Here is a 19,448-nt window from a genome sequence, read left to right as displayed (position 1 = left end):
AAAGTGCTTAATTTTTGCATCCATTTCACACTACGCACCCTGGATCAGATATAATATTATTTTAAGTTTATTATTGTATGCAAATACTTTTAGATTATTTATTTTATTTATTCTGTAATTGTTTTGCTTTGATTTAGATTTTTGTATAACATTTAAAATGTGTCATTATCCAGAATTATGCATATATATGTGTAGATAGGCATATAAATAATTTTAATTAAATTATTCAATGAAATGATTTAAATTTGAATTTTAACCATTTGAGTGACTTATTAAAAATAAAAATTTACACTATTATAAATATCAGCTTTGTAAAAAAATGCTTTGCTTTATTATCCTTTTCTCCTATTTAATCATATATATATGATTAAATAGGAGAAAAGGATAATAAAGCAAAACATTTTTTTACAAAGCTGATATTTATAATATATATAATGATATTTTAAACTCTTAATTTAATGCTTCCATTTTCTCCAGTTAAATCTGAGCATGCGCAGAGACACTCATTCCTGTTCAGAAAATAGTCCTCTTACATTGTATAATCGTTCTTTCGCTAACCGATGTCCGCATGTCTAAGAATGTTTTGAATGTGAACAGCGCATGCGCAAGCTTCTTTCTACGCATGCGTGATCTCCCATCTCTGGCCTGTCTTGCGCAATTTTAACCCGCATGGTTTAAACCTCAAGAAAAACTAATTATCTATCTATGGGCAAATTATCCGTAAGCTGAATAATGAAGCCACCTAATGGAAAAGTGGATGGCCGGGTTAGGATTTTCAATAATGGTGAGCATTAGAACAACGATTTAATATTATTAAAAAGAACCGTGGCTTAAGTTAATGCATTTCGTAAGTAAGATTGTGAGCAAAATTTTAATTCATATTGTCAGAATTGCATAATAAGTAATATTATTTCTTTTTATCGATCTAGAGTTTGTATTTTTGTTCTGATTTCTAAATTGTATTTTGCTATTTCAGATTAATGATATTATTAAATGAGCTATAAATTTCTTATTGTTTACATTTTGAATAATCCATTCTAAATTAATATTTAGTCCAACACAATTCGGGATTATTTTGATTGCGAAATAATCCCTATAGTGTTTAATAATATGTGTGTATTATGTTGATAATTTTTCATATAAATGCTTAGAGTGGTCAAATATCTATAATTTTTTAAATCAACAATCATTAATTAAAAATTCTCAAGTTTATGTTTATAGTATAAGATGTAAGTAGTAGCTGGATCATTTAAAGTTATAACATATCTATCCTGGCTTAAGTTATCTATATAATTTGAATTTATGGGTAAGTCTGTGCCAGTTTCTAATTTATTTCCTGTATGAGATTAAAATTGTTCAAAATCAATTTTTAAGATTAGATTTATCAATATTGTGACAACATATCATATTTTACACTGAATGATTATCCACAATAATGATAATTCTGATTTGTTTCTTAAATAGTATTTATAATTCTATGTTTATGAATTTTGGTGATTCATCATTATTCTCACTTACTTGGTGTTGGTCATTATTGCTTTTTCATTTCATCTCTTTTTATAATTGGAAGTAGATATGATTTATGGTAATGTTGAAATGATATATGATTTTTAACTATTTATTATTGTTCTTACTGATGCAATTTCAAAATTATTTGGCATCTTGAAAAGTCCACCTTTGTAAGAAAGTGAGGGAAAACATAATTATTCAGATTTAAATATTTCTGCAAATAGAATTTGGCTAACTTGTTTTTTCTATATGAGAGAAAAAAAAATTCCATCATATCTCAGTTTGTTACATTTTCTTACTGCAATAATATGCCTGTTTCAAACTTGCTATTTTAGAATAAACTGTTCTCTGGTTCCTTAATTGAAAACCTTCAGCTGATTATTATTTAAATATAGCAGTAAATAATATGAAATATTATTAAAGTATCTTTTTCTCTTATTGTTTATCTATTATTGACTTTAGTTTCTTTTATATATTTTTAGCTCTGAAGTCTATAAAATCTCTTGAAGCACCATCTAAAAAAAGTAAGATAATTATATTTTGAGTAAATCTGTGATTATTTACAACCAGATTAATAATCAATTTGACTTTCAAATTATGTTTCAATTCTGTGTATTAATTTTTAATTCTCCATATATCTGAACCAATCTTTTTTGGACACTTTGGGGAAGCCTTTTATCATAAAATGTGATTGTAATCATCGATGTTGAGAGTTCATAGTTATCATGTCAAAATAGTGGGCTGCGTGAAATATTAAACTTTTTTGTGATATCTTTTAAAAATAGAACTTTCAATATTGCAAGTTCTTTAATCTGTGAATTTCATGAAACTTGGTAAGGTGCCATTTCTTTAAGTAATAAAAAAGAAGAGATTTATAGTTAAAATTATTTAGCCGAAAACTGCTATCTAAATTTTGTGGCTGTAAATATATCTTACCACTAAAAATTAATTCATTTTATTAGGCACTAAGTACTTATTTTCTGATTTTTGCATGCTTTTTAAATATTTTGAAATGTGCTAATTTACTATGAATAATTTTTCTATTTACATAATGGCTCTATCCTGTGTTATGTAGTCAGCCATCCATAAAAAGTCAACTTTCCAAACATTTCATACAAATTGTATGTTTTATTTATTTTCTAATGCATTATAAATATTTCAGGTATCATTTTTAAAAATTTAACTCTCACATCAAAAATTACTAAATAAAAATTGGTTTATTAATTATTTTTTCTTTTTTTTATACAATTGATAATGAGGCACTTGGTTGTTAATCACATGCCAGCAATGAGTCAGTAAAAAAAAAAGTGCTTAACTTGTTCAAAAGTGGCATACCATTAAATTTTACCAATAGCATATAGTTAATACAGAGAATTAATATTGATTTCAGAGTAAAAATACTAGTTTCTATTTTATGGATTCTTTTAAAATATTAATGAATTCAGAGATTTTATACTCTAGCTGAAACTTGAATATGATTGTAAAATTAATATTAAAAAAAAAATTCAACAGAAATAGAGAATATAATCAAATATAGTTTTAAGGAATGAGATTTTTTTAAAGAATTTATTTATTGTTTAAAAAAAATTGAATTTTTGAAAATCTTTTTTATTAAGACCTTTTATTAAGCAAAGTAAAATTAATTCTAAATTTTTTTCTTAAAAAAATTAAGTATTTATTGTAATTAGATATGTGCCAATTGAATTTTAAAAATAATTCTTAATGAGAAATGAATATTACATATCACATTAAATCTCTTAAAATATGGTCTGACTGCTTTTAGAGGGTGATTCACCTAAGCTGAGAATTAAAATGAATCAAAAACTTTTTATCGTGCTGAAATTAAAATTTCTTTATTATATATGCATTTGGGACATTCTTTTTATTCAATGACAGTACTTTCTTACAATTCAAAAGCAATAATAATAAAATTATAATTTTTATCTAATTTAAAAGAAATTATCTCCATCTAACTTTAGTTATGTAATAAAGCATTTAAATATTATATAAATATTTAGTTATATAATAAAGCATATAAATATATATATAAAATTTCTATTATAGCTTCTATTACAAGTGAGAATAATATTATTCAGGCAAAGGTTATGCCTGCCAATCATCTTCCTGTTACCCAAGAAAATATGCATAATATATGCTCATCTGAAGATTTTAATGAAATGGAAATAAGTGAAAATGAATATGGATTTCTTCCCAATGAAGTTGATGAATGTGCTGCATCTTTGCCAGATAATCAGTTGAATATGTGTTCCTGGTTAAACAACAATAATTTAGACGCAGCAGCAACTGTGCATTCAAATGCTAAAAATGTATGGGATTTATGGATGGAAGAAAGCCAATTGTGCATTTTGAAGGAATTAGGGAATGATTCTTTTGAACAGGTTGTGGATGAATGCAGCCCACCTTTGCTAAATGATCAGTTAAATGTTTTTCCTTGTGTAAGCAACAGTCCTTTGAAATTGAATCAACAAAACTTATATACAAATGTGAAAAATGTATCAGATTTATGGATAAAAGAAAAACGGTTCTCATCATTTCAACAACTAAGGAACGATTCTTTTGACCAGGTGGTTGAGGAAAGTAGTCTAGTCTTTCAAAATAATCAGATGGATATGGTTTATTTTGTAGAGAATAATCATTTGACTGCGATTCAGGAAACCTTATTTATGGATGTTAATAATAAACCAGAGTTACGGGGAAAGGAAAATCAACTCGAAGCATTGCAACAGCTAGGGAATGGTTCTTCTTTCCAAGTTGTTGATGAATGCAGTCCATCTTTTCAAAATAATTCATCTGATTTATGTTCTTGGGTAGAGAACAGTCGTTTGGCTTCAATTCAAGAAACATTGCATATGGACATTAATAATGAAACTGATTTATGGCTGAAGCAAAACAGACTCCGAGCTTTACAGCAACTAGAGAATGTACCTTTAGAAGAATACACTTCTGATGCTACTCTTATTTCACCTTATTGTATGAATTCAGTTGGTAAGCTTTTATTTTTAATTTGATACTTTTTAATTGCTTATGTCATAGTTATAATCATTTTGTAGAAACATTTTGGGATTTTAAAGGTATTTTAATTTGATGTTAGGTGCAAAGTTCATAATAGTTTATTGCACAAAATAAGTTCTGTCTTGCACTTGAGTTTTTTATTTATTTATCCATAAGAGGTTATCTGTCTTATCAGCTTGAATGATAAGTGATAGAAACAGAGAATTCAAACTCTCAGCTTTATGAATAAAATGCTTTTCATCAGTTAAAATTTATCATTATACCAAATGTTTCAATTTTCTAACATTTTTCTTTTAACATCTATTAAATATTTGTTTTTTAATGGTTTTTATTTAAAATTGTTCAATTAGTGATTTATGATGCATAAGTTAATATTTTTTTCCCTGTAATCATTTATGTGTAGATAACTAAAGCATTGTTTGGATTTTGAAATATTCTGTTGTTGCATCTTTTAAAAAAATTTGTTAAAATACACCAGTGAATAAATAGCTAAATTATTTCAGTTGTAATTATGAATAATATATTTATTTATCAGTTTAAAAAAAATAAGTGTGCTAATAATGAAATTTTGAGTCGTATTTTAAGTAAAATTGAAATTTTATTATTAAAAATATTAATTCCAAAATTGGGTAATAAATGCATGGAAATTATTCATCATAGATTTATAAAAGCAATCTTCATAATCCCCAAATCATTTTTTCTAAGTTTTTAAGTTTCAAAAAATATTTTATTTTCAAATTTCTTATGTTATTTTTAAACTAAGAAGTTCTTTAGAAGTTTCATTTTTTTAAAACTTGAATTTAATAATTTGAAAAGATGCTTTTTATGTTATTTCCTAATTGAAGCATAAAAATGTTTTTAAATGTTTTAGGGGAAATATCTCCAGATTTGACTCGTAATCCATCAGATTATCAATCAGTTAATGTTTTGCCACCTTCTGCCGAAAATTCAATTTCTTCATCTGAAGAAAATTCTTCCAACATCCTAAATGCTTCATACAGAAATGATAATTTTATAATGAAGGAAAAGTAAATATTTTTTTCATTTACAATATTTAGTATACTAAAATTTATTTTAAATTTGTAATTAAGAAATGTCAGACATTAATATTTTTAATAGCTAATGTAGTTAAAAATATCTTTGGATTTAAATAATTATACTTTTTGCGAAGGAATTTTGAATTTGAATAATTGATACTATCTGTATTGTTGTTTTTCATTATATCTTAAGTAAGTCAAAAATTATTCACTGCAACATTAATTCAAATTTAATGCTTTCATAATTTTTAATAGGTTGTATATAAAATGAAATATCAATATTAGATCACTATTAAAATATTTTAAATTATATGCACTTATTGGCATTTTTCCAATTTTCATAATACTATTAATTGATAGAAGATGGGTAAAAGTTTAACAAAGCTGAAATAAGTGATCTTTAAAAAGTATTGCTTAGCTATGACAAAAAGGGAGTGAATTTTTCATTATACCATTTTTAAATGCTATTACCTTAGGCATTTACCATTGGACATGCTATTATGGCATTTTTTTAAAATCTGAGAATTAAAATAACCTTTAGCTCTTCTAAAAGATTGATTCTGCATTAAAAAGTAATATTACTTACTGATGCAATTCTTTTTTAACTGTATGTTAAAAATGAATTTTATTTATTTAGTTATGTATTTTAACATTTTTATTATAGGCATCTTATGCATGAGGAACTGAAAGTACAGTCAACTGAGAGAAAGAATTTTTCATATGATTGTAAATTTTCTTCAAGGTATTCACAATTTCTTGACCAGGAGAAAGCCACAGCATATAAAGATGTTGAATCTGTTTGTGAAAATATAATTGAATTTGCAAATCTCTCAGAACATGAAAGTTGTCTTGTAAAAGAAGAAACCCAGTCATCAGGTCAGCATTTTGCAGTTTCAGAACCCGAAAACTGTGGTTGCAACAAGATAGAGAACATTAGTTGCAATTTGTTACAAGAAAAATGGAAAAAAAGAATGGTTAGAAATAAAAATAATGTAGCTAAATTACCTAGCTATGATGCTGATATTTTAATGACTCTGAAATCTACAACAGGTTTCTTTGATGCACATTGTCATCTCGATTTTTTGCTTAATCGACAAGGATTTCATGGTACATATGCTGATTATATGGCTCAGCATAAAAACAGTTATCCTGAAAGTTACAAAGGATGTATTGCAGTTTTCTGCAAACCATTTACATTTTCTAAGGTAAAAAATTTGATATTACACTAAAGTAATTTAAAATTTTTAGTTAAAGGAAAAGTTTAATATAATGTGCTTAATCTAAAATAGACCCATTTTTAAAAAAAACTAACTACCTATAGCGACCTGCTGATTCACCAGGAATATTGGTTATATTTAATTTTAGTTTAATCACTTTGACATAATTTCATGTCCTTGATACTGTCAAATATTGAAATCACGTTGCTTTAATAGACTTGTGTATTTTATATTGATTGAATACATGAACTTTCCTGGTGGGGACTATTTTCATAACATTATAGTGGTATTCAAAACACAATTATCCAATTCATCTCTCTCTCCCATCTAACTTCCATGGCATTGCAAATTCACCTTTCATCATCTTGTACACTACACAGATATGAAATGGAATCCTATTTCCGTAGTTTTCAATAATGGAAGAAAATCCTGCAACAAAATATTTAATGATACTATGAAAACAGGTTGAATTTCTGGACAAGAATATAATCTATTATTAGAAATTGGCCAAATAAATCCTTTTAAATAATTACCAAAATTCAGGAAAAATTTGCACATTTATTAAATTAGTATATCATTAAAAAGACAATTAAAAAATTTAAACAACTTAAAATTCATTTTTGCATGCTAATATTTAGGGAAGTGATTGCATAAATGCCCCAAAATGCAGCTTAATTCATAATTAAAATTTTAATTAAAAATTTTTAAAAATAACTTAGGTGCCCATTTTTATTGATACTCAAAATTATCCAGGTTCATCAATACTTCAAAGAATTGCTTATTAATTCATTGAAAATACAATGAAAAAAAATTAAAGATTTTTCAACAATATTTTAAACTTATAGGTTAGAATAAAATGACAAAGAAAATTAGAATAATAAATAAGTAAAGAATAATGAAGTAATATTTTGTTAAATTTAATGCAGCCAAGAGATAATTTTCAATTTAAAAAGTTGTCCTATCAAGTTTCATTTTTATTTTATTAAATGGAAATTAAAAAACTGTTATCTTATATCAAATCCAGAAACTTATGAGTAAAACTGCAGGTGCTGGGAAAATTTTCTAAATTAATTTTAAGTTTCTGATATGACTTCATAATATAATTTTGTGGTCTTCCAATCAATGTGATCAAATGGTCAATGTAATCTTGTAATTTTTAGTAAGACATTTTTCTTTTCTTTTTCAATGAAAGTAATGAATAATTATTTTTTTATAACTTTTAAGTGCAGCTTTCATCATTCTCAAATTTTAATCCCCCCCCCCTTAGTATATAAATATTTTTTAAGAATGTTGCAGTAGATAAATAAATTTTTAAATTATATGTTATTTAAATATTTTGTCTTGAAAAAAAAAATTCATTTTATATGAGGAAAACAAAAATCTAACTTTATCCTTTCATCAGAAAAATTGTATCTTTTTTTAAAAGCAATTTTTTTCTTCTGAATCTTGAATTTTTATATTTTTTAAGACGAATTTGTGTCTCATTTAATTAAAGAATCAACTTTTTACTGAGACTGATAGTTAAATTGCTAAGATATTCTAGTAATTTAAATACTTTTATTCTAATTTAATTTTTTTAGACTAATAAAATAGAAATTATCAAATCTTTTTTTAAAATGATCTTTAAGAATATTTTTGTGGATAATTATGTAAGAGTATTTTGTGAAAGAAATTATGTGAGCTGTGTAATGGATGATGATTCGTTTTTTTCCACAAGAAAACTTGAAACAGAGCTGAAGTATTCATAAAGATGGTATCTGCATATATCAGCAATTCATTTGCAGGCAGTAAATCATTAATTAAATAGCAGCACAACAGAACTCATGATAAAACAACTGGAGATTTCACTCTATGATCAATATTCCAAAAAGAGAAATCACTAATGTGACATGTTACCTCTCTTGGTTTATATAGTTTCCTTGATAAGGGGGAATTTGGGGCCATTAACTAGGCATCCATTAAAAATAAATAATCCTCTTTCTTTCCTTTGTTTATCTCTCTTCATTTCTATGAGACTAACTATGTAAGAAAACAATATTACAGATTTATAAGATAAATCTTTTTTTTAAATAAGATTCAATTTTCCAATATATATATATATATATATATATATATATATATATATATATATATATATATATATATATATATATATATATATATATATATATATATATATATATATATATATATATATATAAATTTGTTTAAATTTTTGTTAGTTTTTAATCTTTCCTGGATTATTTTTGAGATTAGTTGATTGTATTAAAGTAATCTTAAACTCATTTTAATTGTAATATTATAACCTGACTGCTATAATGCATTATTTTTAGAAATCTTTTTATTAAAGGTACTTTAAATCATTTATTTTCAGAAATATATATGGCAGAAACATCTTGAACAAGATAATGTTTGGGGAGCTTTTGGCTGTCATCCTAAAGAGGCTCAGAATTATAATGAACAAATAGAAGAAGATTTGAAAGCTGCTCTTGACCATCATAAGGTGAAAGCATTAGGTGAAATTGGTTTAGACTATTCAGAGGGGTAATATTTCAATTTATCATTTTTTATTAGCTAAAATAATTTTCAGTTATCTCTTACAATAAGAGTCAGCCATATTATATAGACTTGATAATTAATATACTAGAGTTGATAACTCTAATATTAATTTCTATGCAAAAAATGTTTGAAAAACTATGTTTCATATTTGTATTGCTTTGCATTTTTTAAATATAAATTTCTCATTAATAAATTGAGAATTTAATTGATATTTTCCCATCATTGAAAGTATTGCATGAAAATAAATTTTATTTTTGAGAAAGCATGAAATTATTTATCACGGCATTAGGTGGTGTAACTTTTTATTTATCATGTATTGCATCACTATGAATTATATATATAAACAATGAAGAAAATACTAATTATTATATTATGGTTCAGGTAGGTTTGTGAATATTGAGTGGACTTTAATTAAGACAGTGAAGACAAGCTGAAATTTGTTTATAGTAGTTATTTACATATATTTACAGTAAATAAAGCTAAAGCAATTTAATCTTCCAGTGAATAAAATAGCTATGCCCCAACCCACTTGCTAAATTTGTCATCAAAAACTTTGATGAGTAGCAATACTTTCAATTACAATATGTTTATTTTATTGTAGTGCATTGCTGTAGCAATTCTTTTTTTTTTTTTTTGGTATACAAGTTTTTTTTTTTTTACTTATCATTACTTATTTGAATTATTTGCAAATAAATTGCCCAAAAAGTATATAAAAATTGGGTGAAAGGTCTACTGAGTTTCATGTAAAAAGATCTTTATTGTCATGCACATTAAAAATTCATTTTATAAATACTTGATATAGCAGGTTAGAATATGTAGTAGAAATGTAAACTATTTATTACATAATTTTTTTTCCCTATCAGAAATAGATGTCCAAGAGATGTGCAACAAAATGTTTTTAAAAGGCAGTTAAAAATTGCAAGTGAAAGAAAATTGAGACTGGTTATCCATTGCCGTGATGCTGATGATGACACTATTAAAATTATGCTTGAAGTAAGTGAAGGTAATGACTCTTGTTTCCACATATAAAAATATTTTATTTAATACTTTATATATTGTTATTAATATATTAATTTATTTCAATAGTTATCTCATTTTTATTGGTATTATTTGGGTAAGATCATAGTTTTAAATTTCATTTCACGTTTGAATTAATCATCATTTATTCCATTGATGTGAGTTTACAAAGACCATCACCTACTTTAAATCCTTTACAAAACACTTCAAAAATATTTCTAAATAGGCTATTCTGATAAAAAATGCCTTGATAAAGCTTTCAGAATTGTAGATTTTATAACTGCTTGAGGTCATCTTATGTAACTTGCTGAATTTTTAGGTTATCTTTATTATAGTGCCCAATAATTAATTTATTATGATATTATTCTTCAAAATGTCCAGGAATTACAAAATTAGTGGGGGAAATTTAATTTTCCTCCAATCCCTAAGAAATCTTAAATATCAGTATTTTTAGTAAAATATTATTCTGCTTTCAGAACAAAATAACTATTCTTAAAAGCTTTTAGTTTAAGAGTACTAAAATTTTTGAACTTAAAATTTGAACTTTTTTCTTTTTCTTTTGTAATGATTATTTTAACACTTTAATTGGCATCATTGATTTATTGTCTATATAATGAAAATATACTTTTGTTATAAATTAAATTTCTTTCTTCAAAGTATTGAAAAATACATTAGAGCATTTAATTTTAAAGCTGCTTCTTTTTTTTAAAGCAATTAATAAATAAACATATTTTTAAAGTATTGTACATTTGTTATTTCAAGTTTTCCTTATAACGATGATCATATTGGTATTTATTGCTGGAAATATATTACATTTGCTGTTTTTTTTTTTTTTGTTTTTTTTTAACCCTTCGTCTTTCATTTTCTCACTTTGAAAATTTTGTTTTGTTTTAATTCATATGACATTAAATCATTTTTTTGTACAATGTTATTCTTCAGTAAAAGGTTAATTTACTTTTTTTTTTTTCTTTTCAATTAGGTTTTTCCTAAAGATACTATTTTTCACCTGCATTGTTTCACTGGCGACTGGGTTACCGCTCAGAAATGGATAAATGAATTTCCTAATGTGTTTATAGGAATTACAAATCTTGTCACTTTTCCTTCAGCTACTCCAACTCATGAAGTAGTAAGAAAGCTGCCTTTAGAACATCTATTGCTTGAAACTGATGCTCCTTATTTTGTGCCTAGAATGGTAAGTTTTTGTTCCACATCAGTAATAGTGCATACATTTTTTTTTTTTTTTTTTTTTTTTGTAGAAATTGCATTTTGGTTATCTTTTAGAATATTTTTTATTAAAAATTCCGAAACATTGGATTCTGTTTTGTGGTATAGTAATTGATGCAGTCAAATTCTCGCTTGATGAACATTGCTCGTAAAGAGTTATTTGTATTTGTTTTGTTTGTATAAAAAATAGAACAAAAAGTTTACTTATTAAGACAGTAATTTTTTAATGTTTCTCAAAGTGAATGATGAAGCTATATTGTGATGTCACATTATAAACTATATATTTAACTTTAAAAAAAATGTGAGACACTTTAAGTACCATTGTTTCACATTGTGATATGAAGATGTATTTCTTTAATATGTAGGCTTAAATGTAAACTCAACCAAGAGCCGACTTCTGAAGTTGTATAATAGAACTGTATTCTGTGCTGCAACAATAAATTGTGGAAGATATTTTATCAAGAAATATAAATATATCAATCTTTCAATAAAGGAATTACTGAAAGTATGAAAAACTGTTGCATTGCACTTTGAGAAAGCCTCACTTTGTTAAAGCAATAGTATGCACTATAAATTTATTTAACAATAATGCTGTATCTCATTTTTGTCAAATTTTGAAAAGTAGGCAAAAATAAATGTATTTAAAAAACGTTTTATGTAAAGAAATTGTATATTATAAATAATAAATTAAATTATTATAAATTGATTTTTTTTTTTAATGGAACATATTATCCTATTTTACATGGAACTTGTCGAAAAAGTTGATTCAATAACAAATTATATTCATTAAGCGAGGTTCTACTTTACTATTATTTTGAATTGTCGTATAAATTTGTTGACAAAAAAAAAAAAAAAAAAAAAAAAACAGATTAAAACTTTAATCCATTTTCTTTTGTCCCAAAATTGAAAAAATTCTGAATATGTTGTTTATATTTGTATTCATCGTAATTATAAATATGTGATAATTTCTATTAAAGGCAACATCTTATTTGAATTGCATCATTCGATTTCAAGCAGAATTTATTTAATAAGAGAATGAGGTAGAAAGTATTAAAGTTAATAATTTATACAATGCATTGGTCAGCTAAAATAATAGTTTTTTTTTTTTTTTTTTTTTTTTTTTTTTTTTTTGTTACAAATTCTTGCCTTTCTTTTGTAGGCTCCAAAAGGTACTCGTTATTCTCATCCTGGTATGGCCATTCATGTTGCAGCTCAAGTTGCTGCACTTCAAAATATTCCAATAGAAAAAGTTCTTCAGTGGACCTCCAGTAACACAAAAGTTGTATATGATATACAATAGAAATTTAGCTTTGTTCAGTTATCGGGAGAATCCTTTATGTATTTAGATCAGCAATCCAGCAGTAATACTATTTTTTAGAATTTCATCAGATGTACTATTAAGAAAGAATATTTTATTTGTGTATGTGCTACACATGATTCTATTTTATTCTCAAATCTGCCTACAAAATATTTATTTGAGTGCCTACCTTATATATTTATTAAATCCTCTATAATAATCTACGATTCTTCTAATTTTATAAAATCATGTAATTGACTTCTGCATTTCTGAATCTTCTATGATAAACATTTTTGAAGTGACATAAAACATTGCAAAAATGACAAACTCTTACACAATTGATCATCATATTATTGCCTTCTACTTCATTAAAAAAAAAATTGTTAGAATTCGGATTTGTTTTCTATTCTTCAAAAATGATGTAACACCTTTCAAAATGCTGAATTTGTGTACATTTAAAAATCTGTTTTGATTTCATTTCAAACATTTCCTTATTTTTAAGATTTTAGTTCTGAGTAATAATTTGTCTGAGACCCTGTAATTAGGACCTATACATTTGCTTACCACATTTGCCAATGAATAATTCAAAATTGATAATTCTTTAATCAATGCATTTGAATAAAAAGTTGAACATGTAATAAAAAAATCATTTAATATATTAATTGAATATTTAAATATGAAATTTTGATAGTATAAAATTGCCAAAAAAAAAATATATTTTATATTCAATCATTAGTCTCATTACCAATATATTCAATTTTAATCATAATTTTATTGTTACATTCAATTTATTTTTAAACATTGTTTTATATGGTTTATTTTTCTTAAGAGAACAAATCTAAGAATTAAGTATAAATAAATATTTTCCATTGAAAAGAAAATAGAAATTGCAAATGAAGGAATAACAACTCTTGTGTGTTTTTAATATATACTTCTGAACTGTTAGAACTAGAAACAAATATTAGTTTCCATTTTGTAATTTTTGGCTAATGTTCCAGTTAGAAATTCTGTTGATATAATAACTTCGATTCATATTAAGAATTTTCCTAAAAGCTTGTGTTTGGACTGGCTATTTTCAAGGAATTATTCAATTTAATATAATAATATTAAAATTAAAAAGTGATACATAAATAATCAATTGTGTAAAATTGGATAATAGTCACTTTTATTATTAGTATATTATAATGGTAATAACATCATTTTAAATATAATTTTTAAAAAGATAGTGCATTAAATTTTTAGATGGCTTTGTAAAAATTAATTTTTTAACTTATTAATTAAAGCTAACAAAATTCTTGTGTGGCTTAAGAATAAGCTAAATTTTGATGCTTGAATGTTAAAAACCAGTAATACAAGCTGCTAAGTTTTGCAATTGTGTTTAAGAGAAGGTATTTGAAGAAAAAAGAAATCTGTGTGTGAGCCTTTCATATTTGAGGTACATCATTTTGTAGAAATTCTGAAAGGAAGTGAAATATCATAATTCATGTACAATTTCATTTATGATTATCTTTCATGTAAGTTGTGAAAAATGTATCCAATTTTTGTAGCGAAAATTTTCTAGAATTACAGAATATTATTATTTGAAACTTTTTTAGTTTTATAGTTTTTGAGTTATACTAAAAAAATTTAAATATATTTTGATGAAGTTTTAAAACAATGAAGAACAGACTTTACTTATCTTAAGCCTTATTGATAATTAAAATTAATGACAAAAATTAATCAGAATTAAGAGTACATTCTTCAGGTGTTTTTTATTTTTCATTCAATTCTTTGTTCAAGGATTCTCCTGTTTTAGTTTCTTTCTGTAGTATTTTTATGATTTAAGTGTTTCTATCTAGAATTGTATCTATCCATGAATCTACCTGTTTTGTATATTATTTTGAATATAGAATTAACATTCTATGGTGCCAAAAATTTGTATAAATGGTTATAAAGATTGTGATTAAATGTCATGTTTTATATAATTTGATCAGACTGGCTCTTATCTTAATATTGATGATTTTGAAATGATTGTACTTGTCTCATCTATAATTCATAAATATTAAAGAGAGATATCAAATTTTTATTTCATCATTTTGCTTATTCTGAAGACTTATATTATTTTTAATAATTCAACTTTATAGAATTTTTAAAAAATTAAATGGAACTTTCTTATGGTTTCTTTTAATAAAAATATTTTTTTTGTTTAAATTTGTTTCTCTAATAGTTTTTCTCAAATTTATTATTAGTTTTAAATAGCTTTATATAATTTAATTACATTAATTGAAATGGAATGTAGGCATGTCATTTGTTGTCTATTAATAACCACTCGTAAGCAAGTGTTTTGTGATTTTGAAAGGGTTTCATTTTTAAAATTCAAGATTGTTTTTAGTGAAATCTAATCTATAGCTGCTGTGAAGAATTTCTCTCCTTACTGCATGTCTTAAATTTTAGGGGGAAAGTCAACGCATTGTTAATCCATTTTACATTTCCTAATAAGTTATGTTATAAACATTATAACATACATATTTTTTTCTCAATGTGTGTTAATGATTTTGAATAATTTGTCCTTAACATACTCAAGACAGACACATTATCATTGATCTCATCGGAAATTTTTATTAATCTGTTTATTAAAAGATCTATGTTGCTCGCTAACTTCTTTTTTGGTTGTATCTCTTTATATTAGTTTTGTTTTAATAATGGCACATATATTATCCTTCCTTATTTTATAATATAATTAAAATAAAAAATGTACAAATATGATTTCTTTTTTGCTACAATTAAGACATTAGAATGTATTGATTTGTGAAATTTGATAAACTTCAACATGTATTTCATGCTAATATCAGTTATTATTCTAAAGAAGCTAAAGATAACCTATCTATAATAGATAACTTGGGTAGATTATCTAAAGACATTAATCTTTCAAAATACTCTATTTGCACAAATTCTACATCAATTTATGCAAATAGAATGTTTAGACAGTTTTATTTAGAACTAATAGCTTAAAGTAAGATATCAGAATGCCAATAAATTTAAATTTTATGTGTATTATTTTAAAGGATGCGTGCATTGGAGCTTTAATGAGTGCAAGTTTAATAATTCATTTTTCTTTAAGATTCTCAACATAATCTAAAAATAAAATAAAAATATGCATTTTAATTGATGAATGGTATCAGATAATTCTTTTTTCAAATTTCATAATAAAATATTTATGTTGATAATGTGTGCCAATTTAGTATTTTAATTTTTATGCCATACAATGACTTTTTTAAGGAATTTTGGAATCATTTAAGAAAATAATTATTTCAAGCATCTGAATAATAATTTTGGACATGTTTAACTTATTTAAATCTAGTTTCCTACTTTCTCTATCAAAAATAAACGTTTTCAGTTGTAATATTTGTTCATCTTATTGCGTCTTGAAATGTCTTGCCTTTAGAGCTCGACTGTTCTCGGTTTGAAACCCAATATCACCGCGTAAGCGAATGTGATGTATAGTAAATCTGTTGGGGCTTAAATCTAATCTGCCTGTAGTTGCGCGGAAAGATGGGGGGAGTGAAGAGTGTTAGTTGAGACGTTATTTTCATCGTCTGATCGAAATTATGTAATCTGTCCGAAAATAACCCTAAAGTTGCTTTGTAATTGGATGTTGATATAATATGATTTATCATCAGAGTTGCAATATGCATCTCTTCAGAATCTGCATGTTGGTTCAAAATCCTTTTAACACTTTTTTTCCCCCTTTGTTTGAATTTTTTTTTTTTTTTTTTCCTGGAACTTTTCCCTTTCTTCTTGTTATAATTGCTTATTAATCAGTTCGTAATTTACTTTTTCTATTGCTTCTTTATCAGATGAATGAGTTGGGATTATTATTATTAGTAGTAGTAATATTAATAAGTGAACCTCTTTCGGCGGAAGTGGGTTGATATTTGACTGCATATTAATAATTAAAGAAAATATTCTAATTATCTAAATCAAGTCTACATGAAGATAATTACATGTTACAAATTGTAATATGCTGCAACTTGACCCTAGGTTTTCGTATAATTGCCTCATCACATAATTTTGGACAACATTTTTAATTTATAAAAAAATATTGGGGTCAGTTTAAAAAATTTAAGCAATTTTTTAAAACTTAATATACCGACAAAGTGTATAGGTAAAAACATTAAAAAAAAAACCGATCAATTATCTTAAATTGAAAAATATAAAATCTTTTTTTCGCCAATTACTAACTAAAACGGTACATCTCACAACCCGTTTCAAGTGGGCAAAGCTGTGTTACCGTAATATGGCCGGACATAAGAATCATGTTTAGCGAAAATTCTGTTAAAAACTTAAAAATGTAACATGCATGGTTCTCTTATAAATGGCTTTAAATAAGTGAGCCCATTTGATGTATTGTTACCAAATTTGGCACATGAATATCTTGGAGGATAAGAATGTGCATTCTCGAGCAATATTTAAAAAAATTCTTAGAATTATTAAATCGAAAATTAGGTGAATTTTGTTCTGTTTTATAACTCTCGAGAATATTATTACACAAAAAAAATTTTACGCCGTTCCAGAATTTTTTTAAAAAATATCTTTTTACTGATAGTAATTTGAAAATATGTGGAAATTTTCCCTAAATCCTAGCACTGTTTTTTACTTTTATTTATTTACTTTATTTTTAACGATAGACTACATTATTTCCCTGCAATTCAAACCGTTTTCATTGTTTTCTCAAATATTTCCTCCCATGACATTGTTCCATTATCGGAAGCAAAAGAAAGGATTTTGTAACCAGTGGGATAACCAGCCAGTGGGAAAGGTCTCCCCAAAACTTTCTCACATACTCTCTATTAAAGGGGTTGTTCCTGAGAACGCTTTGCATAGTATTGGTGTACAATGAATTAAATCTTGGCATGATTTAAACATTTTTACAGAAACTATCGAGTGATCCTTTGAGAGTTTTTTTTTTGCCGATGATTACTTGTCATGCTGTTATAATAGTATTTGAAAATCGTGCTTCAGTTTAAAGCGCGTTTTTCTCATCCAATTGAAACCAAAATTTGACACAAAACTATAATTGTGATCACGAAATTTCGTACCAAATTTGATATATTTAACTCATTGGGTTTCTGAGTTCTCATTTATACATGTTTCTGAAAGACCTACAGACGGTCAACCCCTTGTTAGATCTAGCACAAAATCGGGTAGATGTATGGATTGTAGATGTTAATTCTTCGTACCATATTTTATCAATCTGGCTCGCTTCGTTTTATAGTTATCGCGTTAATTTATATTCGAACAACTGGACAGAAAGATTTCTTATGAATGGATTTTGTTCAAAATCTAATAGAAATCTACAAATGTGGTAAAAAGACCTTATAAAAAAATTTCATGTAGCTCAAAGCGTTTTTGGAATTATCTTTGTTACAGACAGACGGACATTTCCCAAAAATCTGTTTTTCGTACTCAAAGAGGTCTAAAACGTAGAGATGTGTCAAAATCTTGAGTTAGAATTTTTGACGATTACAATACTTTCTCTATATTTCAAATGCGAGAAAATAAAAATTTGGCCTTGTAAGTTCAGAGTGCAAGGAGATCCAAAATTTACATAGCTAAGAGCCACCAGAAGACTTAATCTGACCCTGTTTATACCACGGAAAGCTTTGGTATCTGCCATTTTCGATTCGTTGTTGAAGAAAGCTAGAATCTCCTGAAAGCATAAGTATGTTTCAAGAGGCATGTCGATTTATAGCATGAAAATGATATCATTTCTTCAGAAGTATTCAGTGCATACGAATTAATAGAAGGCAACTTATCTTGGCTGATTTAAACGATGACGAAGTTATTCCACCTTCCTTTAATGCTCAGCATACTATTTATAGATATTTTGCTTCTGTATTTAAACCAAGCGCATTCCATAATTACTTTTTTTTTACTTTGTTTAAAAACCATGAGAAAGTACAAGTTCATAATCTTTCGAAATTGAGCTTTTTTTTTTTTTTTTTTTTCCCAAATTGATCCAACAATTTTTTTCTGTATGGACACCCATTCTCATTCATTATTGATAGAGATAAAAATGTATACAAATCAGCAAAAGAACACTGAATTTTAATACTTTGACATTATAGACTGTTTTTTTTTATTGCTTGTAAAAATACAACCTCAATCATGAACAATCTTCCCGATATTCTGGTATGTATTCTTGTCTATGTATCTCTGGTCTTGCGGTCGGTAGTAGGGATGACGAATATTTTACGAGCGGTTATTACGTAACCAATATCAAAAAGTCACAAATACAAGTGATCAATACTTTTCAAAGTGGGGTGTGATTCAAATCCTTGATACGATCTTACTGGTGATATTTCGATTACAGGTTTTGGATCACGATACGATATCACTGAAATTTACCGGAGTGGTGACTTCGCTGGAAAGTAACAATCGATACGATCTGTCCAATGGAAGCTCTCGAACATAACAGAAAAGGAGAAATCTGTGAACGGATTGAAAAGTGAACGGACCGGTTATTGGAATCATCGTATTACTGAATTGCATATCACTGAAATTTATCGGAGCGGT

The 19,448-nt window shown here is 25.8% G+C and overlaps 1 protein-coding gene across 2 annotated transcripts; it reads left to right on the top strand.

The window, feature by feature from the left end:
* The first annotated feature begins 644 nt into the window (after positions 1-644).
* LOC129966181 (uncharacterized) lies at positions 645-13,516 on the top strand. Of its 2 annotated transcripts, XM_056080584.1 has the most exons (9): positions 645-784; positions 1,992-2,033; positions 3,574-4,515; positions 5,414-5,570; positions 6,244-6,784; positions 9,171-9,340; positions 10,219-10,348; positions 11,352-11,564; positions 12,756-13,516. In XM_056080584.1, exons 1-9 carry the CDS (start codon positions 733-735, stop codon positions 12,894-12,896), a joined length of 2,388 nt encoding a protein of 795 aa, XP_055936559.1. In that variant the 5' UTR covers positions 645-732; the 3' UTR covers positions 12,897-13,516. The 2 variants fall into 2 exon arrangements, with proteins under 2 accessions (XP_055936559.1, XP_055936560.1); XM_056080585.1 differs by lacking the exon at positions 12,756-13,516 and having other exon boundaries at positions 10,219-10,358; positions 11,352-11,475.
* The last annotated feature ends 5,932 nt before the right edge of the window (positions 13,517-19,448 follow it).

The sequence above is a fragment of the Argiope bruennichi genome, chromosome 4, assembly GCF_947563725.1.
Source record: "Argiope bruennichi chromosome 4, qqArgBrue1.1, whole genome shotgun sequence".
Lineage (NCBI taxonomy): Eukaryota > Metazoa > Arthropoda > Arachnida > Araneae > Araneidae > Argiope > Argiope bruennichi.
The sequence above is the reverse complement of the archived record's forward strand: the minus strand, read 5'-3'. Positions and strand labels throughout refer to the sequence as shown.

Excerpts from the sequence above, each read along its gene's own strand:
- LOC129966181 (XM_056080584.1), top strand. The coding sequence starts at position 733 with ATGAAGCCACCTAATGGAAAAGTGGATGGCCGGGTTAGGATTTTCAAT. Across the intron at positions 4,516-5,413 it reads TTATTGTATGAATTCAGTTG|GGGAAATATCTCCAGATTTG; the intron begins GTAAGCTTTTAT and ends TAAATGTTTTAG. Across the intron at positions 5,571-6,243 it reads AATTTTATAATGAAGGAAAA|GCATCTTATGCATGAGGAAC; the intron begins GTAAATATTTTT and ends TTTTTATTATAG.